Raw genomic sequence first — 24029 nt, forward strand, 5'->3', positions numbered from 1 at the left:
AAGGGGACTTTCACAGCCCTCAGGAGTACTACGTGGCCATAGTGCTGTTTGGCTGAAGGAAGGGGGGGAATCCTTCTGCCCACACCTGACATCCTAGTGCCAGGGAACACCCCCATCACAAAGGACGGGGTGGATTCTTAGGAAGTTAAAGGCACAGAGCAAGGAAGCAGAGACGAGTTGTCAGTTATGGGGGTTCAGGCTGGCAAGGCCTCAGAGGGTCTCTGGGCAAATGGCTTTGACTGCTGAGCCTAGATTTCCATATTTAGACAATAGGGATAATCAAACTCACCACAAAGAATCAGTGGGAGAATCACATGTAGTTCAAGCACCATGCAGGTAAAAGGGCTTCAATAAATGTTACTTTTGGGGGGTATGTTTTGGCTATAGTGCTATGCCAGCACCTGGTACATGGTAGGTGTTCAATAAATTTTTGTTGACTGAGAAATGAATGAGTGGCCTCATCTCATACACAGACAGGAAAATGGGCACTCAGCCGACCTGGTGCTGCCTTCTTGGCCACCTGCAGTATGCCTTTCCGCTCCAAGGAGAAAACTAGTACACGGCAGGGAGAAGCCAGACGAAGGGGTCACTGGAAGGAGGAAAAGGGAGGTGGGGAGGCTGGAGAGGAGAGGGGGAAGAGCACAGCTGGGGCACGCCTGTGCGCGCTCCTTGTGGCAGAGAAGCGTGCCCCAGGCCTCACGATCTTGCCCCCTCTGTGCTCAGGAGAGTCTGGAAAGCAAGCCCTGGACAGCTGCACTCTGGGGAAGGAGGTGAAAGCTCTGGCTGCTGGCTCTCAGAAGACGTAAGACCTTGGCCAAGACTTCACTCCTGATCCTCCATCTCCTCCTCCGTAAAGTGACAATGCCTGGCTCCCAGTACAGAGTCCGAGTAAATGCCCCCCTGATGGCTCTGGAGCTGGGCCTGGTGATGGAACAGGGCCCAGAGGAGATCCTCTAAGTCAATTGCCCCTACCAGGCAACTTAACCTTTGGGAAAATGAGCCACACAGCACAGAGAGAGCCTCAGCCACCCATGAAACTACAAATAGGAACAATGACTGCTATTGTTTATTAAGTACGTACTATGTGGCAAGCACAATGACCTCATCAGCTAGAAGCTATTATCCCTGTTTCTCAGATGGGAAAACTGCAATTCAGAGACTTTGAACCAATAACGCTCCAGGGCCTTTGCACCTGCTGCTCTTTCAACCTGACATGCTCTTCCCTAGATAGTCACATGACTCCCATTCTCACCTCATCAGGTTTCCCAGGAAATGAGGAGGATTTCCTGGGCCATCTTGTCTACCAGTCCATACCCCAAGCACTTACTGTCCCCTACCCTACTCCATCTTAACACACCACCATCAGATGTTCATTCATTCATTCCTCATTCCTCCATTCCAACATTGTGTGTCAGTCTGCCTGCCCATGAGAATGGGACCTGTCTCTTGCTTATTGCTCAACACCAAGCACAATGCCTGGCCTGTAGCACACACTCAATATTCATTGACTGCATGGATGGACAGAAGAGTCTCATTCCCCAAGGTCACCTGTCTTGGGGAGCAGATCCAAATGCCAGCCCAACTCTTGTGGATATAAGTCCTTGTCCTAAAGCCGGAAGACTCAGGTGCTGCTCCCTGCCCAGGTCTAGGTGCCAGGTAGACCTCAGGGCACAAAGGGGCTGTCAGCCATAGAGGTCTAGGTCTGAGGGCAAGGTGCCCTCTCTGTCAGCAGCTTGAGAACAGGACCTGGATATTGCTTTTCTCTGTAGGCCCCACTCCGCGCCCAGAGAGTGCCGACCCATACACCGCAACCAGTCAGGGGTCATGAACATTCATGTCAACCCCAGCATCATGAATAACTCCCTTTCAGGGCTCCTGGCTCCCTTCCAATCACCTCTCAAGTTCTAACCTCCCCCACAGCTCCTTGTCTACCAACCACCAGCAAAGGGAGGCCTGGACCCAGAGCCACTGATGGTTTCACATCTAGGGGCTAACTTGTGGGGCAGCAACAGAGAGCCCTAAGCCACCGATGGGGACCAGGCCTGAAAGAAAGATTCCTCAGTTACAGTCCTGGGTCTCCTTTAGCCTGGGACCCTCAGTGGGACCCTGGACAGATCACTCTGCCTCTCAGAGCCTCAGTTTCCTTTATGAATAATGAGACCATTGGAATGAATGACTTTCCCTCCAGGCAAAGCTTCTAGGGAATCTACTTCTACAGCATTATCCCCGACCAGTGAACTTGAGAGGCTGCCCTGATTTGCCACTGAGATCAAAGGCTGCAGAGATGAACTGTTAGAATCCTGACTGCCGCTGACATGCTGTGAACCATGGGCAAGTGACTCAGTCTCTCTTGCCTTGGCTTTCCCTTCCTGCCCCTTAGATGCTCACACAAAAGGAAAGCAATTTCTTCTCATAAGAGTCATGGGCAAAGCTGGTTGCCTGGGGATTGCTGCTGAGCCCATCTGGGAGTCATGCCTTCTGTGGGCCTGCCCACACCCCCACTGCCCTCTGGCCTTGTGGGAGTACCAGCAAAACTTGGTAACATCAAGATATGGAGACTGTTTTCTGAGTTGGGAGCATAGACACCCACCCTAGCCAAGATCCCTTAATACAAGCAGGATGGACACTTAGGACCCAGACAAGAGACATCCCCAGACACAGAACTGCACTGCACTGCAGAGCAACTGCTGCAGACATGCAGAAAGGAGCCACCCCAGAGGGGTCCAGAGCCCATGGCAGCCCCCAGCCCCAGCCAGGCGGCAGCCATTCAGCACAGGGCAGCAGGACCCAAGGCCTGGGGACCCCCATGCACCAGCCCACACATCAGAGCACAGTGATGGCCAAGCAGAGAAGTGGAGAATGCCCGGGCCATAGGTGGGCAGGGCAGCATGGCCAATGAGAGGTCAGGTTCACCCATAGAGTCTGCATAATAGACACGGAAAATCTTTACCGGCCTACCCATCTTGCCCCTCTTGCCAGGAACGCCAGGAAGACCCTGTAGGGGGAAAGAGAGGGAAGAAATAAGGACAGGATTCCAGCAGGGGGCAACCAGCATGGCCCCAAGTCAGCCCCAGAGCTACCCACACGGGGACGTCACAGAGGGCCTATTGTGCCGCCATCTCCACAGCAGGTACCAGTTATGCCACAGCAAATGGATGGTCCTTGCACGCTGCAGGGCTGGAGTCTGTGTGGACCTGAGCTGGGGAAATGCCCAAGGAAAGCACTCCACGTTCCTGGTGTTCAGCAGATGCTCAATAAATGCTCCCACTTTCCTAAGGTTCTTTATGCCCAGCTTGTTGATGAGGTTACGACTGAGTTCCCAAATGCGGGCTCAGGCTGGGACAGGACAGGGAGGGAGGTCCAGAGGCCTACAGGCCGTATGGTGTCTGTCATGCTGACTCCACTGTGCCACTGTCCAAGTGAAGGCAGCCATAGGCAACCGGTGGACAAGTGAGCACGGCTGTGTTCAATAAAACTTTACAAAACAGGCAACTCACAGGATCTGGCCCATGGGCCAGTTTAAAGACACTTCATCTGAGATATCAAGTGGGCCCATTTCTCATCTGCTGAAAGCCCTTCAGAAACTCCCCAAGCTCTCAGAACAGAGTCCCCTTCCCGACCTCAGCCCTGAGGGCCATACAACTTCACCCAGGTGTCCCCCAGCCTCATCTCCCAAATTCCTGCTTCGCTTTCTGTGCTTTGACTGTGTTCACTGTTAAACTTGTCGGGTTATCATACGTCCCTGACTTTGCACACGCTGTTCCCTATGTCTGGAAGGTGCCTGCCTTGACTTGTTCCCTAAGCAGACTCCTGTTCAACTCAAGGGCATCTTGTTGAGCAGGGACTGCTGGACTTCCCTAGGCAGAGGGGTGGGGGTTGGGAGGTCAACAAAGAAAGCGTACTCACTCGCTCCCCATCAGACCCTGGCAGGCCGAAGAGTCCTGGGAGTCCAATGTAGCCCTAGGAAAGAGCAGGTGGGGGATCAGAACGGCTGAGTGGTGGGGTGTGGCTGGCCCGACCCATCCCAGCCCCACGTGGCTGCCCTCCCACTCCCCAGGTCCTCTTCCTCGCTGGTGGCAGTGGTGGCTCCGGCGGCTCCTCGATGACATAGGCCTTGAGGCAAGTGTATATGCCCATGGACTGCATGGTGCTGGCTTCCACGATGTAGTCCAAAGGCACATACCCTCACGCCAGGGAAGGGCGCGGGCACTCTCAGGGTGAGGCCCGCCCCACGCCAGGGGCTCCGGGACCTGAGGAAGGAAGCTCTCAGCTGGGTTAGATGCTAGAGTGGCACCAGGTCCTTCCCACCCCAAGCGGTGCTGGCAGGGGCCCATGGCTTCTGCAATGCCTCCCCTAGGCCTTAAAGGCCCCAGATCGGGGGCTCCCATCTACCCCTGGCTGCCTGAATGCCAGCGTCACAGCAGCTGCCACTCTGGTGTGCTGACATCCTGCCACACACGTGTGCCACTAGCTTCAACCCTCCCAAGGACACAGCAGATCGGCTGTCACTCCTCCCAGTGTACAGACAAGGACACCAGAGCTCCGGAGATAGAGTGCCACAACAGTTCAGGTGCAGGTGGGAGTCCACTGGCCTAGAGTGCACCCAGAACGTTCTGCCTCCCAGCCATTATTCACTGTGCCTGCCACCAAGCATGCCCCTCACACCCCTATGAAAGCAGAGCAAATCCCTCCTAGCCTGGCTCTCATGCTCCTTCCTCTGGCAAGCATCCTGGACGCCCCGAGTCAGAGCAATCTCTTTCCTCTACAGAGACACCATCTTTGCACTACAGTTAATAGGATTTGCCACTTCCTCCACTGCATCTTCATTATCTATGTCCATGTTTTATGTCCTCATTAGCCTGAGAATTTCTCAAGGGCAGGGACCTACCCCAGAGCTCCTATCACTCTGAGCTCTCTAGATATTTGTGGAATGACTTAATAATAACTGTAATGAAAGCTAACACTTAACTGGGCACAAACTAAGTGCCAGGCCCAGTTCTCTGCTTTGCATGCATTAAAATATTTACTGCAGCCCCGCCACCCCCTCAAGAAATAGGTACTATTAGTCAGCCCCTATAGAGGGAAGAACAGTTAGCTCCAAGAGGTGAAGTGACTGGCCCAGGGTCACACAGCTGGACTGACAGAAGCAGTATTTGCATTCAGGTCACCTGATGCAGGCTGGCCTCTAAGCACTGTGCAGTACTGCCTCTCACAAACGAGCAGCCAGTGCAGGCTCACAGCCATCCCCTCCCCAAGAAAGCCAAGCGGTCATGAGCCTCCTTCTTGGCATCTCGTGTAAGAAATACCCATCATCTTAATGTTTGCTGATCCTTCCTACCAGGGCTTATGTTTCCAGATTTATACGGGAGAAAATGGGCTCAGAGAGGTACCGCAACTTGCCCAAGATCCCACAATTTATAACAGCAGAGCAGGTTTCCAATCCAGTCACCCTGATCCCAAAGCCTGTGCATTGCCTGTTTCATAAACATGAGGCTGGTGGCGGCAGGGTTGGGAGACCAGACAAGTGGCCCCAGCTCACCCAGGCTGCTAGGGCTCTGCGATCCCAGAGAGAGAGGGTTGGAGCCAGACCAGCTCTCCCCCCACATGTGCCAAGCATCAGGCAACCCTAGATGCCATTAGTATGTCTCCTCCCATCCTCCTGGCAGGTCAGGGACCCCAGGGCTCACCAAGAAGACCTCTCTGGGCTCAGAAGGCCCCTCTGGGGCCCCAGCTCACGGGAACAGCTGGATAAAAAGAGGGAGACGCAGGATCCTAGGACACGAGCCTTCTCAGCCCCTGCATATCACTATCATCCTCACCACACCCTGCGGAACTTGCCCACCTTCCAGAACCTCCCCTAACAGTCACCTGTCAGCTCCGTGGATTTAGGCTGAGACTGTGGCCACAAATGGCTTTGGCTCAGGAGTGGAGGATGTGTCACACCTGACTTGGCGTGACCGAGAACTGTGTGGCCTTCCTGCTGAGCATTCTTAGAGAGCCAGCAAGCCCAGCCCTCAGGAGACCGGGGTCCTCATCCCAGTTCCACCTTAGCTGTGCAGCACAAACTGGGGCCACCAGGTTCCCGCCATGAACCCAGTTTGCTTGTATGCAGAAGAGAGGATCCCACCTTCTAAGATGATCTCTTAGTCTCTCAAACTCTGTTTACCCCCATTCAATTCACCCAGAACCTTCTCCAGCACCCCACAACCTACCTGGAAGCCCCCACCTAAACTCCTCACTCCTCAACAGGATTTGCTTCCAGATTCTGGTATCCCCACAACCATGCTAGAGGTAGGAATGGACATCATTCCCACTGTGGCGATGGGCAAACTGGGACTGATGGCTCCAGGGGCCTCAAAGGAGGGGGAGAACAGATGCTCCATCAGCCTCCAGGACTGCCCAGCACTCACCCATCAGGCACCACTGATCCCTAAAAATGGTAGGCCCCCAGCCCTCAGGCAGGAGTGGGAGGGAGGGCTCTGAGGATCCCAGTGACAGGCAAAGTGGCCCGAGCTCTGGAAGCCTTGCCCTTGGGATACGCTGGGGGACACGGCAAGCAGATACCTGATTTTCACAGCTGCACTATGGCCGGACCTCCAGCAGAACCTTTGCTGCCCAGCCACCTGGCCATGGGGACCAAGCTGCCTTACCTGGCTCAAGGGTCTCCCATCACCTGGCCCTCCTGGGCCCCTCTGCTCTCCAGAGAGAGCTCAGGTGGGAGGGGCTCGGCCTGACAGACCCGGGTAGAGGCTCACGGCCCTGATCCCAGCTGCCCACTGGAGGGACAGGTAATGCCCACCCAGGGCCCCACCTGCGTGACACATGCCAAGGCCCACTTACCCGGCTGCCTTTGGGGCCAGGGTCTCCTACTGGTCCAGGTAACCCCTGAAATAAAAGACAGAGGGGCAAGGACATATGGAGGTGTCCTACCTGCTGCCAACAACCCAGGGCGAGTCCTGCCTCCTTTGGGCCTCAGCTGCCCCTTCTGCAGAATGTGAGTGGGTTAGACTCCTGGTCTTCAAACTGAGCCCCCAGCTGCCCCGGGGCCCCAGGGACATGGCTCAGGGACAGAGTGGGAGGAGCCTTGAGCTCCACCCACACAACACCAGGATGCTTCTTTCTTCTGTTATCTTACAGAGCATCCTTGAACTGCTGCCTCCAAAGAAAGGGCTCCTTAGTCCAGCCCCCTTAATAGCCCTTTCTTCAGGGCCCACCCACTGGGTACAGCTCCTTGCACCCAGCCTGCTACCACCCTCTGCCTGGGGGCACCGTGGCCATCTCCACACCACCATGGCCACAGAGCTTCCAGAAGCCATATACTGCACCTGCCTGCCAGGGTAACCTTTGGCCCCTGGGCTGCCCTCAGGTCCTGCCTGCCCCTGCAAAGGAATGGAGAGAGACATAAGGAAAGGAGAGACTGTGCCAAGCTACAGGTCTGGGGGACAGTGGGGGACGGGCTTACAAGGGACAAAGAGGAGGGCAGGAATGTGAGAGGAAATGGGAGGAAGGGAAGCCACACCACCGGACTGCCAGGTCCCCAAGCCCACCCCTCTGGGAAACTGGTCAGACCAGTTCGGAGGGACAAAACCCCTGTGCTTGTAGCCCAGGAATAAGAAAGCACTGAGGAGGCCTGGCTGGCTCTCTCACGCTGGCAGGGGCTGCTGGCTGACTTGGGCCAGTGCAGCCAATATTCCTGCAAACCCCATGGCTGTGTGTATAATATCTCCAAACATCGCCCAGAACAGGCCAGCTATTCAGGGCCCTAACCGGAGTTGAGAGGCTCATGCCAATGCTGGCCCGGCGTGGACGCCAGCTCTTTCAGGCAGATGGAGCTGAGAGGGAGGTAGGGCAGGGCAGGGGCCCCAGCAGGAGGGGAGACAGAACAGCCTGGCTCTGGGGCTCACTTATGGAGCAGGGCCCAGGAAGAGGCTGGACATGGGAGAGCAAGCAGAGCAGGGCTGAGGCCACGGCCCTCACCTGTTCTCCGGGGTGCCCCGCTGGTCCAGGATAGCCCTTGTGTCCCTGTCGGGGAAAGAAATGGCATCAGGCCAGGAAGGCACATCTGGGCCTGTGGATCAGATGGCAGAGGCCCAGCCTCCCTGCCTGTCCTTTCAGCGCTGCCTGTGCTACAGCAAGGATATACTGTGTTTCAATAAATACTCACCAAACGCTTGGATACATGCACATCAGTCAGCCGCGTCTTGTGGTTTCCTCTCTGCCCCCAGTGAATGGTTCTTAGACCAGAGGACAACAGGGGGCTTGTGTTCACTCCTCCAGCAGGATTTGTGGGCTTTGAACTGGGATATAGCAAGTGTGACAGAGTGATGCTATATCCCGACCATTCTTTCTGAATGATTTCTCAGTGTAGAATGAGAATGACTGATTTCTCAATGAATGGGTGGACCAATCAGGACCTTCCGGTCTGGGATATGCTCAACCACCATGAGATGCTGGGACCTTCTGTCAGATATATTAACCCAAAGAGCTGCCTCCCTGCCTGCCACTGTCCCAGTTCCTAGTCCATGGAGGAGGCAGTCACCCAAATGCCTGATTGAGAAGGACTCTGGCAATGACCAGAACGAACCTTGACCCTCTGTCCCTATGGCCCAACTACCAGGTCCAAGGCCAAGTCTCTAGTCAAGAGATGCAAAGTGAGTGTGTGACTTCAGGTGGTGCTGGAGACACCACCTGAGCCATTTCATAAGAGTTCCCCAGAGGGAAATCCCAGACTTCAAGCTTCCATCAGCTTAGGACAGCTGTGAAGTAAGACGGAGCAGAAGGTCTCCATTTTAGACAGGGTGGCCACACTGGTGTCCATGAGACCCCTTCAGACAGGGAGCCCCGGGCATAGTTCAGACACTATTCCTGACTTTCTGTGCCACTCTGGGTGGGTTACTGCCCTTCTCTGGACCTCAGCTGAGGGAGTGGGAGTGCTGAGCCCCCTTCTGCTCTGGTGTTTAGGAACTCTACAGTTCTCAGGCTCCCAGACAGTGACAAACAAGGCTCTTGAGTACACTTGCATGATGCCTGGAGAGCCCCTCTGTGCACTGCTCTTCACCTGGGACCACACCCACATAACTTCCTTTAGCCCTTCCGACAGCAGGACAAGTCTGGGGTATGGGATGATCACCTCCATTTTACAGAAGAGAAAACTGAGTAATGGAGAACTGAAGCCACTTGCCCCAAGTCCCATCACTCAGGAGCTGCAGGCTCACACTCACCACCAGGTCCTGAGGCCATACTGGGAGAGCCTTGCAGACATCTCAGGCCATGCACATACACAGACACAGGCACACACACGTGCACTCCTGCAAGCCCCTGGAAAAAGGGTCTCCTAAAATACATATGCAGAGTGGTTTTGATCCAAGAAATCTGGGGAGTTTACAAGCATTCCTTCTGCATCTACTCACATCTCAAGACTGCTCAGCAACATAATTGCATCTCAGATCTGGGGCCCATGACGCTGATGCAACATGGCTGCATGAGACTCTCCGAGCCAGGGTGTGTGCTCTTTTGCCCAGTGGGCAAACTGAGGCACAGCCAGCAGCCAGCATGCAGAGTGGGTAGGATCTCTTGTCTCAGACTGATCTAGATTCCTATCCCACTTCACTGAGGGCTGGCTGTGTGACCCAATGGGGCCACTCTTGAGTCTTGATTTCCTCTTTTGTAAGATGGGAATATAGGGGCTGGCACATGGATTGCACGATATAATGTGTGTGAAGCACTTATCACAGTATCTGAATCCAAGAGCCCTGTAAAGACCAGATGCTGTTTTCATCATGATCTTCATATTTCATCCATTCATTCAACAAACATTTACTGAAATCGTATGTGCCGGCACTACTCAAGGCATGGGAGGAATGAGAGGACAATATCCTTTGCCTTAATGGGGTTTACAGTCCAATTAAGGAGATGTAAAAATAAATCAATATAAAGATGATGCCTGGGGAAGGGGGAGATGGGGAGCTGTTGTTTCATGGATCTACAAAAGTTCTGGAGATGGGCTGCACAACAAAGTGAACATACTTCGCACTATTGAACTGTACACGTAAACATGGTTAAGATGGTAAATTTTATGTTATGTGCTTTTTACCAAAATAAAAAATAAAAATTTAAAGAAGAGATAATGTTTGGTCATAACCAGTGCCATGAAGAAAAGTGAGCAGAGTTAGAGGGCAGAGAATGGCCGTGATGGAAACAGGCAGAGACTGCAGGTGGGCAGGAAGGGAGACGGAGGAGTTGAGCAGAGGCCTGACTCTCTGGAGAAAAGCATTCCAGGCAGAAGGAACAACAGGTGCAAAAGCCATGAGGCAAGAATGCTTTTGGGTGGGTTCAAGGAAGAACTAGACCTGTGCGACTGGAGCAGGTGAGTGAGGAGGTTGGGGGTAGAGGGGCAGGATGGTAGAGAACAGCAAGAAGCCAGAGGATGCTGGGCATTCTCCAATATGATGGGAAACCACAGAAGGCCTTCCTCCAAAATGATGGGAAAGCACAGGAGGCTTTTGAGCAGGGCTGTGTCATGCTATAAGGCATGTAATCACCATTATTATCCTTTCTCCACTTGGAACTCGTGGATGAAGAAGAACAAGCAAGGTCTTTTGCCATGAATAGATGAGTGGAGCCTTGAACTCAAGGCTGTGTGACTCTGCATAGGCGATTGTCCTCTCTGAGCCTCACTCTGCCATCCTCTGCCTGCCTCAAGGGGTGGCTGTAAAGAGTCACTGCAATACAGGACAAGGATCCCAAGAGAGCCTTCAAAGGGCACCAGGGAACCCCCGAGTATCACCCACTTCTTTGGCTTCCTCTTTAGCCACAAAGACACCTGCTGGAAACCAGTGTGTTGGCCGAGAAGTGTTGCCAGAGAAATCCCAGGAGATTTCAAGAAAAGTCTTTACTCAGGATGCAGCTAAAATGAAATGAATGGTCAACAGGGACATGGACAGCGGACTACTCTATGCCTGGCCTGGCATGAAAACATTAAGTACATCTGCTCACCAACTCCCTGCATTCAACCTTAGGAAGTAGGAATTGTCTTGCAAGCTTGCCAGAAGAGAAAACTGAGGCTCAGAGAGGTAAAGAGCCTTTCTTAAGGCCACATAGTTTTCCAGAGACAGTGCCAGGCTGTGACTCTAATCTCTATACCCTTAACCATCAAATCAAGGAATGAGCCATATTTACTGAAGCCAAAGGCCTACCTAGAAAAGCCACAGGGCCACCCACAGCTAGACCCCCTTCCAGGCCCATGTCCCTAGGACAGAGCATGCAGGTCATTGCAGCCTCATTGGGGCAGAGGACGGTGGCAGGACCGTGAAGTATCTGAGTGGGAAAGCACTTGAGACATCAATTTGAAAACCTCCTTTCCCACTGGACAGACTGAGAAACAGCCTCAGAGAGGGAAAGGGACTTGCCTAAGGTTATTTAGCAAAGTATGGCCAAGCCCAGACCATTCCAGGACTCTAGACCCACTGGGCTGTGCTTTGTCCAGAAGGCCATGATACCTACGTCTTTCCCAATCAGTGGACCCTGAGGGGCCAAGGACACTGCCAGGGACACCTACTTCTTCTAGCTGGCTGGGAGCAGCCGAGACTGAACACAGCCAAGGCAGGAGGGAAGGTCTGTGTGCTCCCTGGAAGTACCTTAACAGTGTTTACCAAGCTGGGACCAGCCAAACAGCTACAAATGACAGGGCCCCAGGACCTGGAAGACTCTAAACCCTTGTCTTCTCCAGGGCCCCAGTAGCTATGGGGCAGGCACTCACCACAAGGTGGACCCATGGGCAATGATTTCTCCACGTGTGATAAGTGCCTGACTGGCACTAGGGGTGAGTAGATACTTCAGGGGAGCTCCAGGGACCACAGAGTCTGCAAGGGGCCTCCAGCTGCCTGGCAGGCGGGTCTCCACACGACCCATGTTTGTAATAGAGCTTGGTCTATACTTTGCTTTGCGAGCCAGATTAATCATTGCTTTCAGCGCACAAGGAGAAACCAGACATCACCTCACTGCTGCTGCAGACAGTCTCCCTGTCAGCTGCAATGCTATTTGGGGCTTGGGCAGGGAGGGGGTGTGCCCTGTCCTTGCCTGAGGGTCCTGGGGACCAATGTGTACCTAGATCTCAGCTGGTCCGCCAGGATCCACCTCAGTCTGCACAAGGCCCCAACTTCTCTTGCGGTAAAATGAACTCACCGTGCTTGCTTAGCGCTCCACGACACTTCCCACTAACTTTCTCGACCACCTCAGCAGCCTACACACCACACTCACTGGGCAGTCAGCGGACAGAGCACCCCATTTAACAGAAAGGATCAGCGAGGAAGAAGCACTTGTCACATGATACTGGCCAAGTCCCTGCTCCTCTCTGGACCTCAGTTTCCCCAGATCACCTCTCAAAGCATCCTGTTGGCTCAGAAATTATAGGATTCTGAAATGCATGGCTTGTTCAAAAGCATAGTCGATCATGGCACAGCCGGCCATCTGACACCAAATTCTGCTCAGCAGGTATCTGAGACAGGTGGGGCAGGAATGTAACACTTTCTGTTTGGCTCATTCATTCATCCAGTTGTTCATTCATTGTATAAAGTTTCGTTGAGCCCCAAAGATGAGCCAGACCCTGTGTTAGGCACTAATACACAGGTGAACAAAAGAAATTCGCTCCCTATCTTCTAGAAGGAGATACAAGCACTAAACACATATTAAGTGGAATGAAGAAGTACTAAATGCCAGAAGAGGGTAGACAGCCAACCTAAGGAGTCAGCATTGTACACTGAGGCTTGAAGGAGGAACTGGGTTGGAGAGCAGAGCGGGAGTAGAGCTCAGGAGTGAACCCCAAAGCAGCTCAGCAGTAGGGAAGCCTGAAGAAGGTTCTTGGTAGGCTCTCTGCATGGAACTGGGGGTGCTAACTCCCAGTAGACCTGGTAGTTCTGCAGAAAGGCATGAGATTGTTCAGGCAACCTCAATTGTGCTCTCCCCAACACTTCCAGAAGACCCCGTATGACCTCCCATTTTATTACAGCTTCCCACAGATTGTAGCCAACTGTGGAGGCATAATGAGGGCTCAAGGGCAGGATGAGGTCTGCAAGAAGAAGCCAGGAAGAAGTTTCACCTTCATTACATCAGTTTCTATTTGGGGCCATGGGTTAAGAAAGATTCTGAGGCTGTATCAAGGCTCGGCAAGAAAAATCAATGAGTGATGATGCCACAGGCAGGGGAGGGAGGGACAGAGCAGATGCATATGCTAAGCATGAGGGAGTAAAGATGAACAGGTCCTCGGTGTACTGACTGCAGTCTGACAAATGTGCTAAGGACACCAGTGGACCTCCTGCCAGCTGGACAGTGCAGAATCCCAAAGAGGCTGAGAAGATGGGTGGGATGACCAGAGGAATGGGGCATGACTTCGCCTTGGAGGTGCTGGGGAAGTGCTCTTGGAGAAGATGGTATTTAGAACTGAGTCCAGGGACAGTCACCTCATAATGACTGTGGGAGAGAGAGTGTGCTGGGAGATGGCAAAGCATAAGCAAACGCAGGGAAGTAGGAAGGTCCAGGGCACATAAGGGTGGATGAGTGAGGGTTTCCACATGGCGGAATTTCTCAGCCTTGGCACCACGGGCACTGGGGGCTGGATGAGTCTTCACTGCAGTGGGACAGCTGCTTTGTGCGTCACTGGACATCTAACAGCATCTCAGTTCCTGCCCGTTAGAGGCAGGTGGCCTTCCCCTCCCAATTGGGACAACCAAAAATGTCTTGCTAACTGTTCTCTAGGGGTCCAAAACCACCCTCAGTTGAGAAGCACTTTTTTACAGGAAAGACAGGTCAGACTAGGGACCACATGGGACTCCACCCTCCCAAAGTGCAAATGGAGTTCTGGAAGCCTACTTGGCTGGTAGAGGGTGAGTAACTAGTAACTAAGATGACTGATGGCACCCAATGGGCAAGATCTTCAGTACTTCCTCTGCATGACCATGATCGTTCATTCATTCAGTGAATATGTCTATAGTGCCTACCAAGTGCCAGCCCCACGCGGGGTGCTGGGGATATAACATCTCACTGAACCCTCCCAACTGCTCTATGAAGCAACTGAGGCTCAGTGAGGTGAGGCCACTTGCCCAGGGTCATGTAGCAGGAGAGGGACAGAGCTGGACTCCATCCAGGTCTATCTGACCTGGTCTATGCATCTACCCAGCCCTCAGGAAGTGGTTCAGCAAAGCCCTAAGCAAGCATGGCAGGTGGGTGGCCCAGAACCGAACCCTCTCAGGTAGGGACCCTCTTTTTTACTTGATGGGTCCACTGTTACTTGGGAAGCTGTTTCAATAGGTGCTATGAAGACAGAAAGGGCCTGAGGGCAGAGACCTGGGTTCAAATCCCAGCTCTGCCACTTAGGGACTCCAGAAGGTATTTTCGTTCAACCATCGATTCTCATTCTTGGCTGCACATAAGAATCTTGTGCATGGGTCCCACTTAGACCAACCGAGCCAGAATGCCTGTGGTGGGGCCCAGGCTCTGCAGCTGGTTCTAATGCACAGGGAAGTTGGGAACCACTGCTGTAGACACGACATTCCATGAAGTCCCCGATGATCTCATTTGCATTTAACACCAGTGTCAGCACAGGGCCTGGGATCCAGGTGCACATTTGCTGAATGACTGGAAGAGTGAATGAGTGAATGAATGAATGAATGAGACCTTTCAGGGCCTTGGTTTTCTCTGCTGTAAAATGGCATAATACTGTCTTAACTCCTGGAGGCTATTGCGAGGAAACAACATGATAAGCGACAGTAACTCTCTGCCACCTTTAATTTGCCCCACTATTTAACTTGGGAAGCCACCCCAACCCAAACTCCCTCCTCCTGCCTTGCTTCCTCCACAGCTTCTTCCATCATCTAACATACCTCATATTTTAACTCTTTTTCTTTTTATTATCTGTCTTCCCCCTGAGAATGCAGGTGAGCAAAGGAGATGCTGACTTCACCTCTTACCTACTGATGTCCCCTCGCCTGCAAGACTCCCCACATGAGATGCAGAAAAGCCACACACGAGGATCAGGATCAAATGGCCACTGCTGGCACCAAAGACGCTTGTGCAAGGAAAGATTGCTTACAAACAATGACAATTCCAGGTACATTCGACCCCAGCTGTCCTCCTCCCTGATTCCCACCACTGCTCAGGGGACCCCGGCTTGGGACCTGAGCTCTCCCATGCTCTGCCCACCACCCTCTGTGAGCAGGTGACACCAGCCTGCCATTGACCAAACTTCTCTGTGTTTGCCTGGGCCGGGGTACAAGGGACTGTGTGTAAATGGCTTTGCCAAATAGTTTCCCAACCACACAGAGGCTCGTCCTTAATTTAGGAAAGAGGCTTCTCCCTTGTCAGGTGAGCTGGTCCTTCTTGGTGGGGGCTCTTGGCCCACCTGGCCATCTGCTAAGAGCAGGGAGCCCGGGAACCTCAGGCAGCAGCCAGTCCAGTTTGTTTCCTCATCTCCTGCAACTTCTACTAGATTCCCACCCCTGTGCAGAGTGAGACCACCACTGGCTGCTTTATAAGCCGGGATTAGAAGCAGACTTTTCCACTTACACCTCATCCAACAGAAAGTGCTGGAGCCCAAAGGGAAAGTGAGTGGGGAGCGGGAGTCCCGTGTTCTCTGGGCCAGAAAATACCACGTTTCCCCTGCTCACAGAACAGCCACGCACTCTTGTCTAGGTCTGACCTCTTCAGATTTGCAGTACTGCCTGCTCTGGCCATGGAGGGTGGAGGAAAAGGGGACACTGGGGACGTGATGCTCCAAGTCCCCTGTGCCCCCAGGACCCTTGGAAAAAGGACAGAATGGAGCCAGGAGACACCACAGCTATCCAGATGAGAACCAGATGGCCCAGAGAGGGCAGCCGTGACCACGGCTGAAAGCCAGGATGGAAGTAAGACATGGCCCTAGGCTGGTGTATCTACTGGAAAATGGGTGATTCTCCTATAAAGAGCAGTTCTTTGGCCTGCATCAGCACCCCCATGTCCTGAACACCTACTATGTGCACACCCTGTGCTAGGCTCTATATAAAGAGCAACACACCAGATGTGCATGTCCCGGTTAGGGGGTCCCCTCCTGCCCCTGGCAGCACTCCGCCCACCACCACCACAAGCACACCCGGATCGGCTCCCCAAGAGCGACTGGGCCCTGACAGAGGGACAGCAAAGCAGGACCGCTTCCTGTCAACCTCACTAATCATGGTAGGGAGACCTGCACCATGCCAAATGCTGCCCACCTCCAGGCAAGCACAACCCTCACAGACCTCTGTCCCCTCCCACCAATGTTCCCCATGCCCTAGGGAGCCAGGCTGGAGCTGGGGGGAAGTGGGTGGGCAGGCAGGCCTGAACCCCACTTGCTAGGAAGCCCAATGGGCAAGACAAAGCATCAACACCGAAGTGTACCTTTCGTCCAAGAGGTCCTGGATTCCCAGAGAGCCCAGGTAAGCCCATGTCACCCTGTAAAACAAGGACAGGTGGTAAGGCAGGGGAACGGGAGCAGAGACACTCACTAGATTGAAAGTGTGACCTCGCAAGGCCTATTTCCAGCAAACAGGATTCATGGAGGCCTAGACACTTCAGGAGACTTGGGGGCTCCTGTGAAGGGTGAGGGCGCCAAGAGGATGGGGTACCCAGCCCCTCCCACTCACCTCAGTTGCCCACTTGATCTATTTTCTATATTGGACTTTAGCACAGAATATACCATTTGGGAAATGGGTTCTGCTGCTAAAACCATGTTTGAAAACCACCACCCCTGGGGACATGCACTGGAATTGTCTGTCCCATTCCAGTCAGCTCTCTCTCTCTTGGACTTTGTCAGACCTGGGTACAAATCCTCTCTGCACCTGAGCAGCTGTGTGACCTCCTGCAAACCACCTGCCTCTGGGGCCTCTTGTTTTCTTATCTGCAGGCAGGGCCCAGCTACCCTGGCTTATAAGGTTACAATAAGGAGGAGGTGGACGTGTATGTGGACATTTACACCTAGTAAATGTTGGCTAAATGAGAAACCTTATCAGTGATGAGCCACCTGTGCCTTGGGGAAATCAAAAGGAGCTGCCACTTCTTTGTGCCCAAGCACAGGAGGCAGGGTTGAAAGGCAGTGTTCTGTCTGCCAGGAGGGTACTGTGCTGGGTCCAGAAGGAAACCAGACACTTGGCATTCCTTCCAGAATATGTATGTCTGAGATGCTCGGGACCTTACTTAGAGTTCTGGGTTCCCTTGTTCCTACCTGGCCTGTGCTTCCTCAAGGCCCCTTGGTCAGCGTCTTGGGGCGATGCTTCAGGGATGGAGGAAGTCCTTTGGACTAAGTGTTTTCTCTTCTATGGAAGAACCTTCTGGTCTGCATAGCCCTTCAGAGGTAGGGAGCCCTGAATCTCCAGTCCATTCTCTTCCCTCCTCCTAGAAGCCCCCAGACCTGCCTACTTGAATAAACAACCTCAGAGGGGATTTGAATGTCTGTTGGAAGCTTCCTGGGCATGTGTACCAAGAAGCTTCTGGATGCTGAGGGTCACTTAGAGGGCCCTGCAAAAAGTGATATAGGGCTTTGGGCAAAGGGTCATTCACCCAGTGTGTGTCCACAGGCAAAATCTTTTGTTGGTTTTATAAGTTGCACCCCAGAAGACAGCAGAGAATGGCTTTGGTTTGGTGCGGGGACAGAGAGAGCACTCAAAGGACAGACCAAACCACACACTGACCTTTCTACTCCCCACCTCCTGCCTCTGCCATGCAGTGGCCTCTGCCAGCAGGGCTCGCCCCAGAGCATGGCGGTTTCCACTTCCCCGCTTCCCTGAGCACTGGGGTCCCTGGAAACCTACCTTTGCCCCATCGTGGGCCTTCCCTGGTGAGAGCCCTGGGTCCCCTTTCTGTCCCTGAAACAAAAACAATTCCACTGTGGCCTCGAATCATCTAAGAGAATGTCTCCCCACAAACTCTGCTCAAAGCCCTGTTCCCTTGCTTGAATCCCCCACATCCATCCCCCACTCACACCCTCCAAAGGGGTCTTCTCCAGTTCCATCTCCCCTTGCTGTAACACCTTCCATAGCTCCCACTGACTGCATGATGACAAAGTTCAAACTCCTCCTCTGGTGTCCCAAATCTTCTATCACCTGTTCCCAGCCATCCTGTCCAGACTTTCTCTCTTCCCACCAGCCAAACCCACCAATAGGGTCCCTCTGCCCCATTCCCAGACCATAGCCCATTCCTCAACCATGCCCTGCCCCTCCCTGCTGCCAGGTCCTTGCTCAGGAAGTCACCCCCACCTAGAAAACCGTTCCCCAGTTATCACTAGCCAAAACATAAACATCCTTCAAAACATAGCTTCAATGCATCCTTCCCGACCAACCTGCAGATCCCTGGGTCCTCAAACAGGCAACAAGTCTTTGCATATGAGTGTTGCAAGGACTGCCTCCTGGCTTATTCCCAGGGCTCTCAGTTTCTGAGACACATCCAAGTGGCATACTCAACTCTTTTTTGACTTTCCTGCATGCTCACCTCACCATTCTCTAATTACTAGATCAGTGCAGTAACACCCACTTGCATTTGTGTACAGTCCTTCACAGTTTACAGTATCTCTTATACCACTAGATTCTCACAATACCCCAAAGAAGTGGTCAAGGGAAGTATTATTACTCTGGTTACACATTTGGGGAAACTGAGGCTAGGGAAGGAACGGGACTGTCTGGGCCCCGAAGAAGGAGGCATTGGCAGACTCGAGACCACAACTCTGCAGTTGTGACTCCCAGATCTGTGTTCTAGGATGTCCTAAGACACAGGGAGTTAGAAGAGGCTGTAAACAGGGGAGAAACCACAGGCAGTGGGGTCAGTCAGACACAAGCACCCTTTGTGCCCAGCATATGGTAGTATTCCCATGGCAATCCTGCCTCTTAAGAGCATGGGGCTCAGGGAAAGGGCCCAAAGAAGTCACGAGCTGTGTCCCGCTGGGCTGGAGCATGCTCATGGCTATGGGCTTTCTCATTTGGCCCAACCTGGCTAAATTTCTCAGGAAACAGTCCATTGGAACGTCAGTCCACCCCGATCTTACCTTCCAGAAAGAGGCCCTGATCCATGTCCCTCACCCTCACTCCCACACTCTCTCTCCACACTGGGCCCTGAGTCAGAAACCCTTGGGGAGAGCCACAGTGGGACCTCGGACAAGTCACTTCGCTTCTCTGAGCCTCCATTTACTAACCTCAAAATGGGGGTTGCTCTGCACCCATACACAGGCATGTACACACATGGGCACACATACACATAAGGGCACAAGCACGTGTACTCATACATGTGCATGGGTGCATGTACATATCTACTCATAAAAGGTGCATGCACACATATGGGTGTATGCACACAGGCACACACACATGAACACACGTACACATGTATGGACCCAGGTGTGTGCACACACATGCACATGGGCATACGCACATACATGCTCACTCAGTGCACATAGGTGTGCGCACACACATACATGTACATGGATGCTTGTGCACATACACTCACACTTGCACAGTGGTGTATGCACAAACATCCATTCACACACATTCACACACATGTGCTGGCTTCCCAGGTTTCTTGGCAAGGAGCCAATGGGAAAATGGATGTGACATATGGAAGAGGTGGTTTGGCCAATTTTGATTGATTCCCATTTGGTTCTATTCTTCCTCAGAAAGCAGACCTTCCACATCCTGAGTCAGTTAATCTCCACAATAAACCATTGCATTCTGAACTGATGGAGCCTTAAAGAGGGAAGGGAACGCCTTTCATGGCTCACCTGTCCACACCCAATATTGTGCTAGACCTACTCTAAGCAACAATTCCCTTAGCTGTCTGAGCACCCACTTGTTGCAACTCAGGACCAAGACCAGGGCTCAGAGAGGCTGAGTGACAGGCTGGGGTGATGCACAGGTAAGAGGCAAGGGCTTAGTAGGTCTGACTAGCCCCCAATCTGTCTGACTTCAAAGCCCTTATTTACGAAGCCTCGATGCCTCTCTCACAATCTTCCCAGCTGCCGCAGGCTGGAGGCAGGCCCCTCCTTGCTAGAATGCCAGCTCTCTGACCACCCAGTCCCCTCCAAGTCACTTCTGCCGCACCCACCCTCTGGGATCTGCCACCTCACACTGCAATTTTGCCCCTCACAGATATTCTCCCACCCTCAGCTGCTCACAAACCCAGCTCCAATGCCTTTTATGTCCATGGTGCAAGGCCAGGCCCATGGCTCCTGAGGATTCTAATGGCCAAAAAAGGACAGCAGCTTCTCCCCACCCGGCTCTTACCCACCTCAGTCTGCAGCTGGTAGAGGAGCTGGGCATATAAAGCTTTTGGGGCTGGGCCTTCATGTAGCCTGTTCTGTTATTTTATTAAAGGGGAACCTAAGATCCAAAAAGATAACAGACTTGCTCCTTTGCCCAGGGTCTTTACCCAGGCACTTGAGTTACTTATAGGTTTCTCTCTGCATTCTTGGCAGCCAGCACAGTGCTGGGGAAGTAACTCCTGCCCACGTTCAATATCCGCAAGTACAGAGACTCACTGACCATCTACTATAAGCCAAGTCTTGTGATGAATAGAGGGAGGAGGGAATACCAAGGTGGGGAACAAGACACAGCTTATGTCCACAGGGAATTTTTGATGGAGAAAACAGAGACCAATAATAATAAGCACTAGCATTTACTGAGTCTCTTCTCAGCCCTTGATACATGAACCTATGAGGTAGCAACTATCACTGTCCCCATTTCACAGATGAGGAAACTAAGGCACTGGGAGGATAAGTAACTTGTCCAAGGTCATGCAGTTAGTAAAGGGGACTTAGGCTCAGGCAGTCTGATTCCAGACAGAGCCTAAGCTCTTCACATTTTAATACAGTGCAGAGGAAACAGTATAATCCATGTAGTGGGAGAGCAAGTGAAAGAGAGGAGGAAGTCAAGGAGAACTTGACCCAGTCTGAGGGCAAGCTCCTGAAGGGAACTCCAGCTAAGCTAAAGTCAGAGGAAGTAAAGGAGGGAATCAGATGGAGTTTCAGCTCCAGGGATGCTAGCGGCACCCCTGGTCAGGCGAAGGTATTATTCCTGGGATAGAGAAGACTATACATCTTCCCAGCCAGACTCCTACAAATTCCCCAGAGAGATATACAAGAACTATATAAAGTCTAATTAATTGCTTACACCTTGGTGAAGATGAGAACCTGGTCACCAGACCCAGCTCTCCAGTCAAGGAGTCTGTGCGACCTTGGGCAAACCCCTTGCCTTCTCTGTGTGGGGAATGGTAGACTTCACCTGGACTAGTTAACAGAGCCTTGCAGAACTAGAAGATAGATAGAATGATATATCCTAAACCATAAATGCTAAAAGGTAGCAGGAATGGGAACTAGTAGGCTAAGCTTCTTTTCTGCAAGTAGGGTTGGGAGGTAGATAAAATAGAGAGCTCTGGGTGGCTGAAGGTTAGAAAGAGACTGAGACAAAGGAAGAATAAATCCTGAAAGATTGGGAAATTCTGGGTTAGAAGTCCCCTGTCTAAGTCACCTCTGATCCAAAGTATGTAACGCAGGGCCTGACCCAGGGAAGGCATTAAAAAATATTTCACAAATGGGCAAATGAATGAAAGGAGGCTCAAGAGACAACTCAAGGGCTGGGACTGGGTCAGATCTGGCCCCATCCCTGGAACCTCCTCTGAAGACTCTCTGGGCCTCTCATTATCACACTACTATTTCATGTGTTTAGAATTTCTGACCAATGAAATTAAGCAGGAAAAACAAATAAGACTACTAACCTTTGAAGAAAAGTAGACAAAAGTATGTCCTGTTTTGCAAACCATATGAGTGACTGTCTGGAAAATCCAGAAAAACTAACTGAAATATTGTTAGAATTAAGAAGACAATTCAGTGAAGGGCATGGTTTTAAAATAAGCACAAATAGTACAAAAATACAAGTCAACATTTTCTTTGATAGCTGAGAGCCAGCCAGAAAATATAATGAGAAAAATATTCCATTCATAACAGCAGCAAAAATATGAAATTTCTAAGTATAAACTTAATAAGAACTGTTTTATTAAGTAATAATAAATTATTAAGTAAATAATAAAGCCTTATTGCATAAGGCTTATGCAATAAAAACTATAAAAATTTACTAAGAGACATTTAAAAAACTCAACCAAATGGGAAGACATGGTTTTAGATAGGAATACTTATTATTTTTAAATTCTTCATAAATTAATATACACATTTAATACAATTCCAATAAATACCTCAAGAGGGCTTTTTTTTTAAGGAAATTATTAAGATGGCAAAAAGTTCATTTGACAAAATAAATACCCAGAAGTATTTTAAAAGATGGGGGGAGGGTTGGAAAGACACAAAAAGATAGTAGATGTCAAATAAAATAGTATTTTACTAGCATAAAAACATACAAACAGGGCAATGAAACACAATGGCAGGAAATATACCTGGTCTATCATATCATAATCAGTAGAGGCAGAGTTATTTAATAAATGGCTAATTACTGGGGGAAAAATAAAGTTGGAGTCCTACTACCCACCCCCATGAAGATTAATTTCAGATGTTTCAACTTTCTTAACAGTGCAAATGATATTATGAAATGACTAGGAATATAAGTGAATACCTATCTGATCTTGGAATGGGAAGGAAATGTCTAAGTATAAAAGTAAACAACCATAAATCTGATACATGGGTGGAGCCCTCTCCAAACTATCTGGGATATCTTAAGTTCCTAATAAGTATAAGCTGTTACTTTTAGTCCAAAGGATAAAGAAAAGGTAACACTTCCATTTGTGAAAGTTATCATGAATAGTTTTAGTAGGAAAACAACCAAACTAGAAAATATCTATAAGGTAGATGAAGCCTTACTAATCTAAATATATAAATACAAGTAATTTTATAAATCAATAACAAAAGACAACATGCCAACTCCAAAAATAGACAAATGCATAAATGGTGAAATACAAATGAAAACAGATATAAGAAGAGCATTCTTCTCATGGATCATCAATGAAGTAAAGTGAAAACAATAATGAATTATCTTTTAAAAATATCCTCCTCTAATGCTAGCAGCAGCATGAATTGGTTCATTTTGTCTAGAAGGCAATTGTTAATAAAATAACAGTAAACACTCATACAGCACTTATGTGCAAGGTATATTTTATTCATCTGCCCTATGTATGTATGTATATCTATACATTGTATATACACATCCATGTGTGTATGTATATACACACACCCACACATATACACACAGATGAATATATATCTTGCCTAATATACATTGCTTAATCTACAGAGAAAGGTCAGAGAGCTTTGGAGCTTAATGGCCCTGTAGCTATGGGCTTTGGAGTAAGACAGGAGAGGGTTCAAATCCTGCGTCTGCCACTTATTAGAAATGTGATCCTTGGCAGGTCACTTAGCTACTTTGGATTTTAGTTTTCTCATCTGTAAAATGGGGGAATAACATCTGCCCTACAAAGTACATGAAACTTTTGACCAGTCCCTCACCCATAAGCTGCTCGAAATGTACTCAGTGCTTATTACTGGGCAGGGCCACTGCTGGCAGCTTACTTTTTCCGACATACTTCCTAGATAGACTTTTGTACATTTTCTTTAATCACTATGCCCTACCTCCATGGTCAAAGGAGGGGGAAAGGTAGGCTGGGGCCTGGGTCCAGAGAACCCTGTCGAGTCGTGTCCACCTCAGTTCCCACCAGCTCTGTAGAAGCCAGCTGGGTCACCAAGCCTGCTCCTACCCCGACTCCCTACCCACCCCTTGTCTATCCTCCCCGGGTGCCTGAGGCCCATAGTAATCCTGGCTAATTCACTGCAAACCCAGTGAGCCACACCAGGGATGAGGCAGCTGGCTGCCGAGAATGGGGCCAGGCGCTTTATCCTCGGGCGTGGGCAGCACTGGCCTTCCTGCACAGCTGGAGCCCTGCCCACCTCCGCACTTGCACCGCAGCCTGCAGACTCCTGACTTTCCCACGGTCCCTCATCAGCACTGCCCTCGGGGCAGCTCTAGGCCTCCCCACTGGTCACCTGC

At 51.1% G+C, this 24029-nt stretch overlaps 1 protein-coding gene across 7 annotated transcripts in view; it reads right to left on the reverse strand.

Moving 5' to 3' along the window:
- The window catches only part of COL27A1 (collagen type XXVII alpha 1 chain), a 135131-nt gene that overhangs the window by 81817 nt on the left and 29285 nt on the right, over window positions 1-24029 (reverse strand). For 6 of the 7 annotated variants that reach the window (XR_005063758.2, XR_005063757.2, XM_017648729.3 and 3 more), the window contains exons 6-12: window positions 17814-17867; window positions 16405-16458; window positions 7978-8022; window positions 7326-7379; window positions 6841-6885; window positions 3907-3960; window positions 2951-2995 (exon numbers count right to left, since the gene is read on the reverse strand). Coding sequence is in view for 5 of the 7 variants with exons in the window: in XM_017648729.3 (XP_017504218.3) it covers window positions 2951-2995; window positions 3907-3960; window positions 6841-6885; window positions 7326-7379; window positions 7978-8022; window positions 16405-16458; window positions 17814-17867 (351 nt within the window). In the remaining 2 variants the exon portion in view is untranslated. The remainder of the gene's footprint in view (window positions 1-2950; window positions 2996-3906; window positions 3961-6840; window positions 6886-7325; window positions 7380-7977; window positions 8023-16404; window positions 16459-17813; window positions 17868-24029) is intronic. The other variant, XM_037027331.2, reaches the window with a different exon arrangement.

The sequence above is a fragment of the Manis javanica genome, chromosome 2, assembly GCF_040802235.1.
Source record: "Manis javanica isolate MJ-LG chromosome 2, MJ_LKY, whole genome shotgun sequence".
NCBI classification, from domain to species: domain Eukaryota; kingdom Metazoa; phylum Chordata; class Mammalia; order Pholidota; family Manidae; genus Manis; species Manis javanica.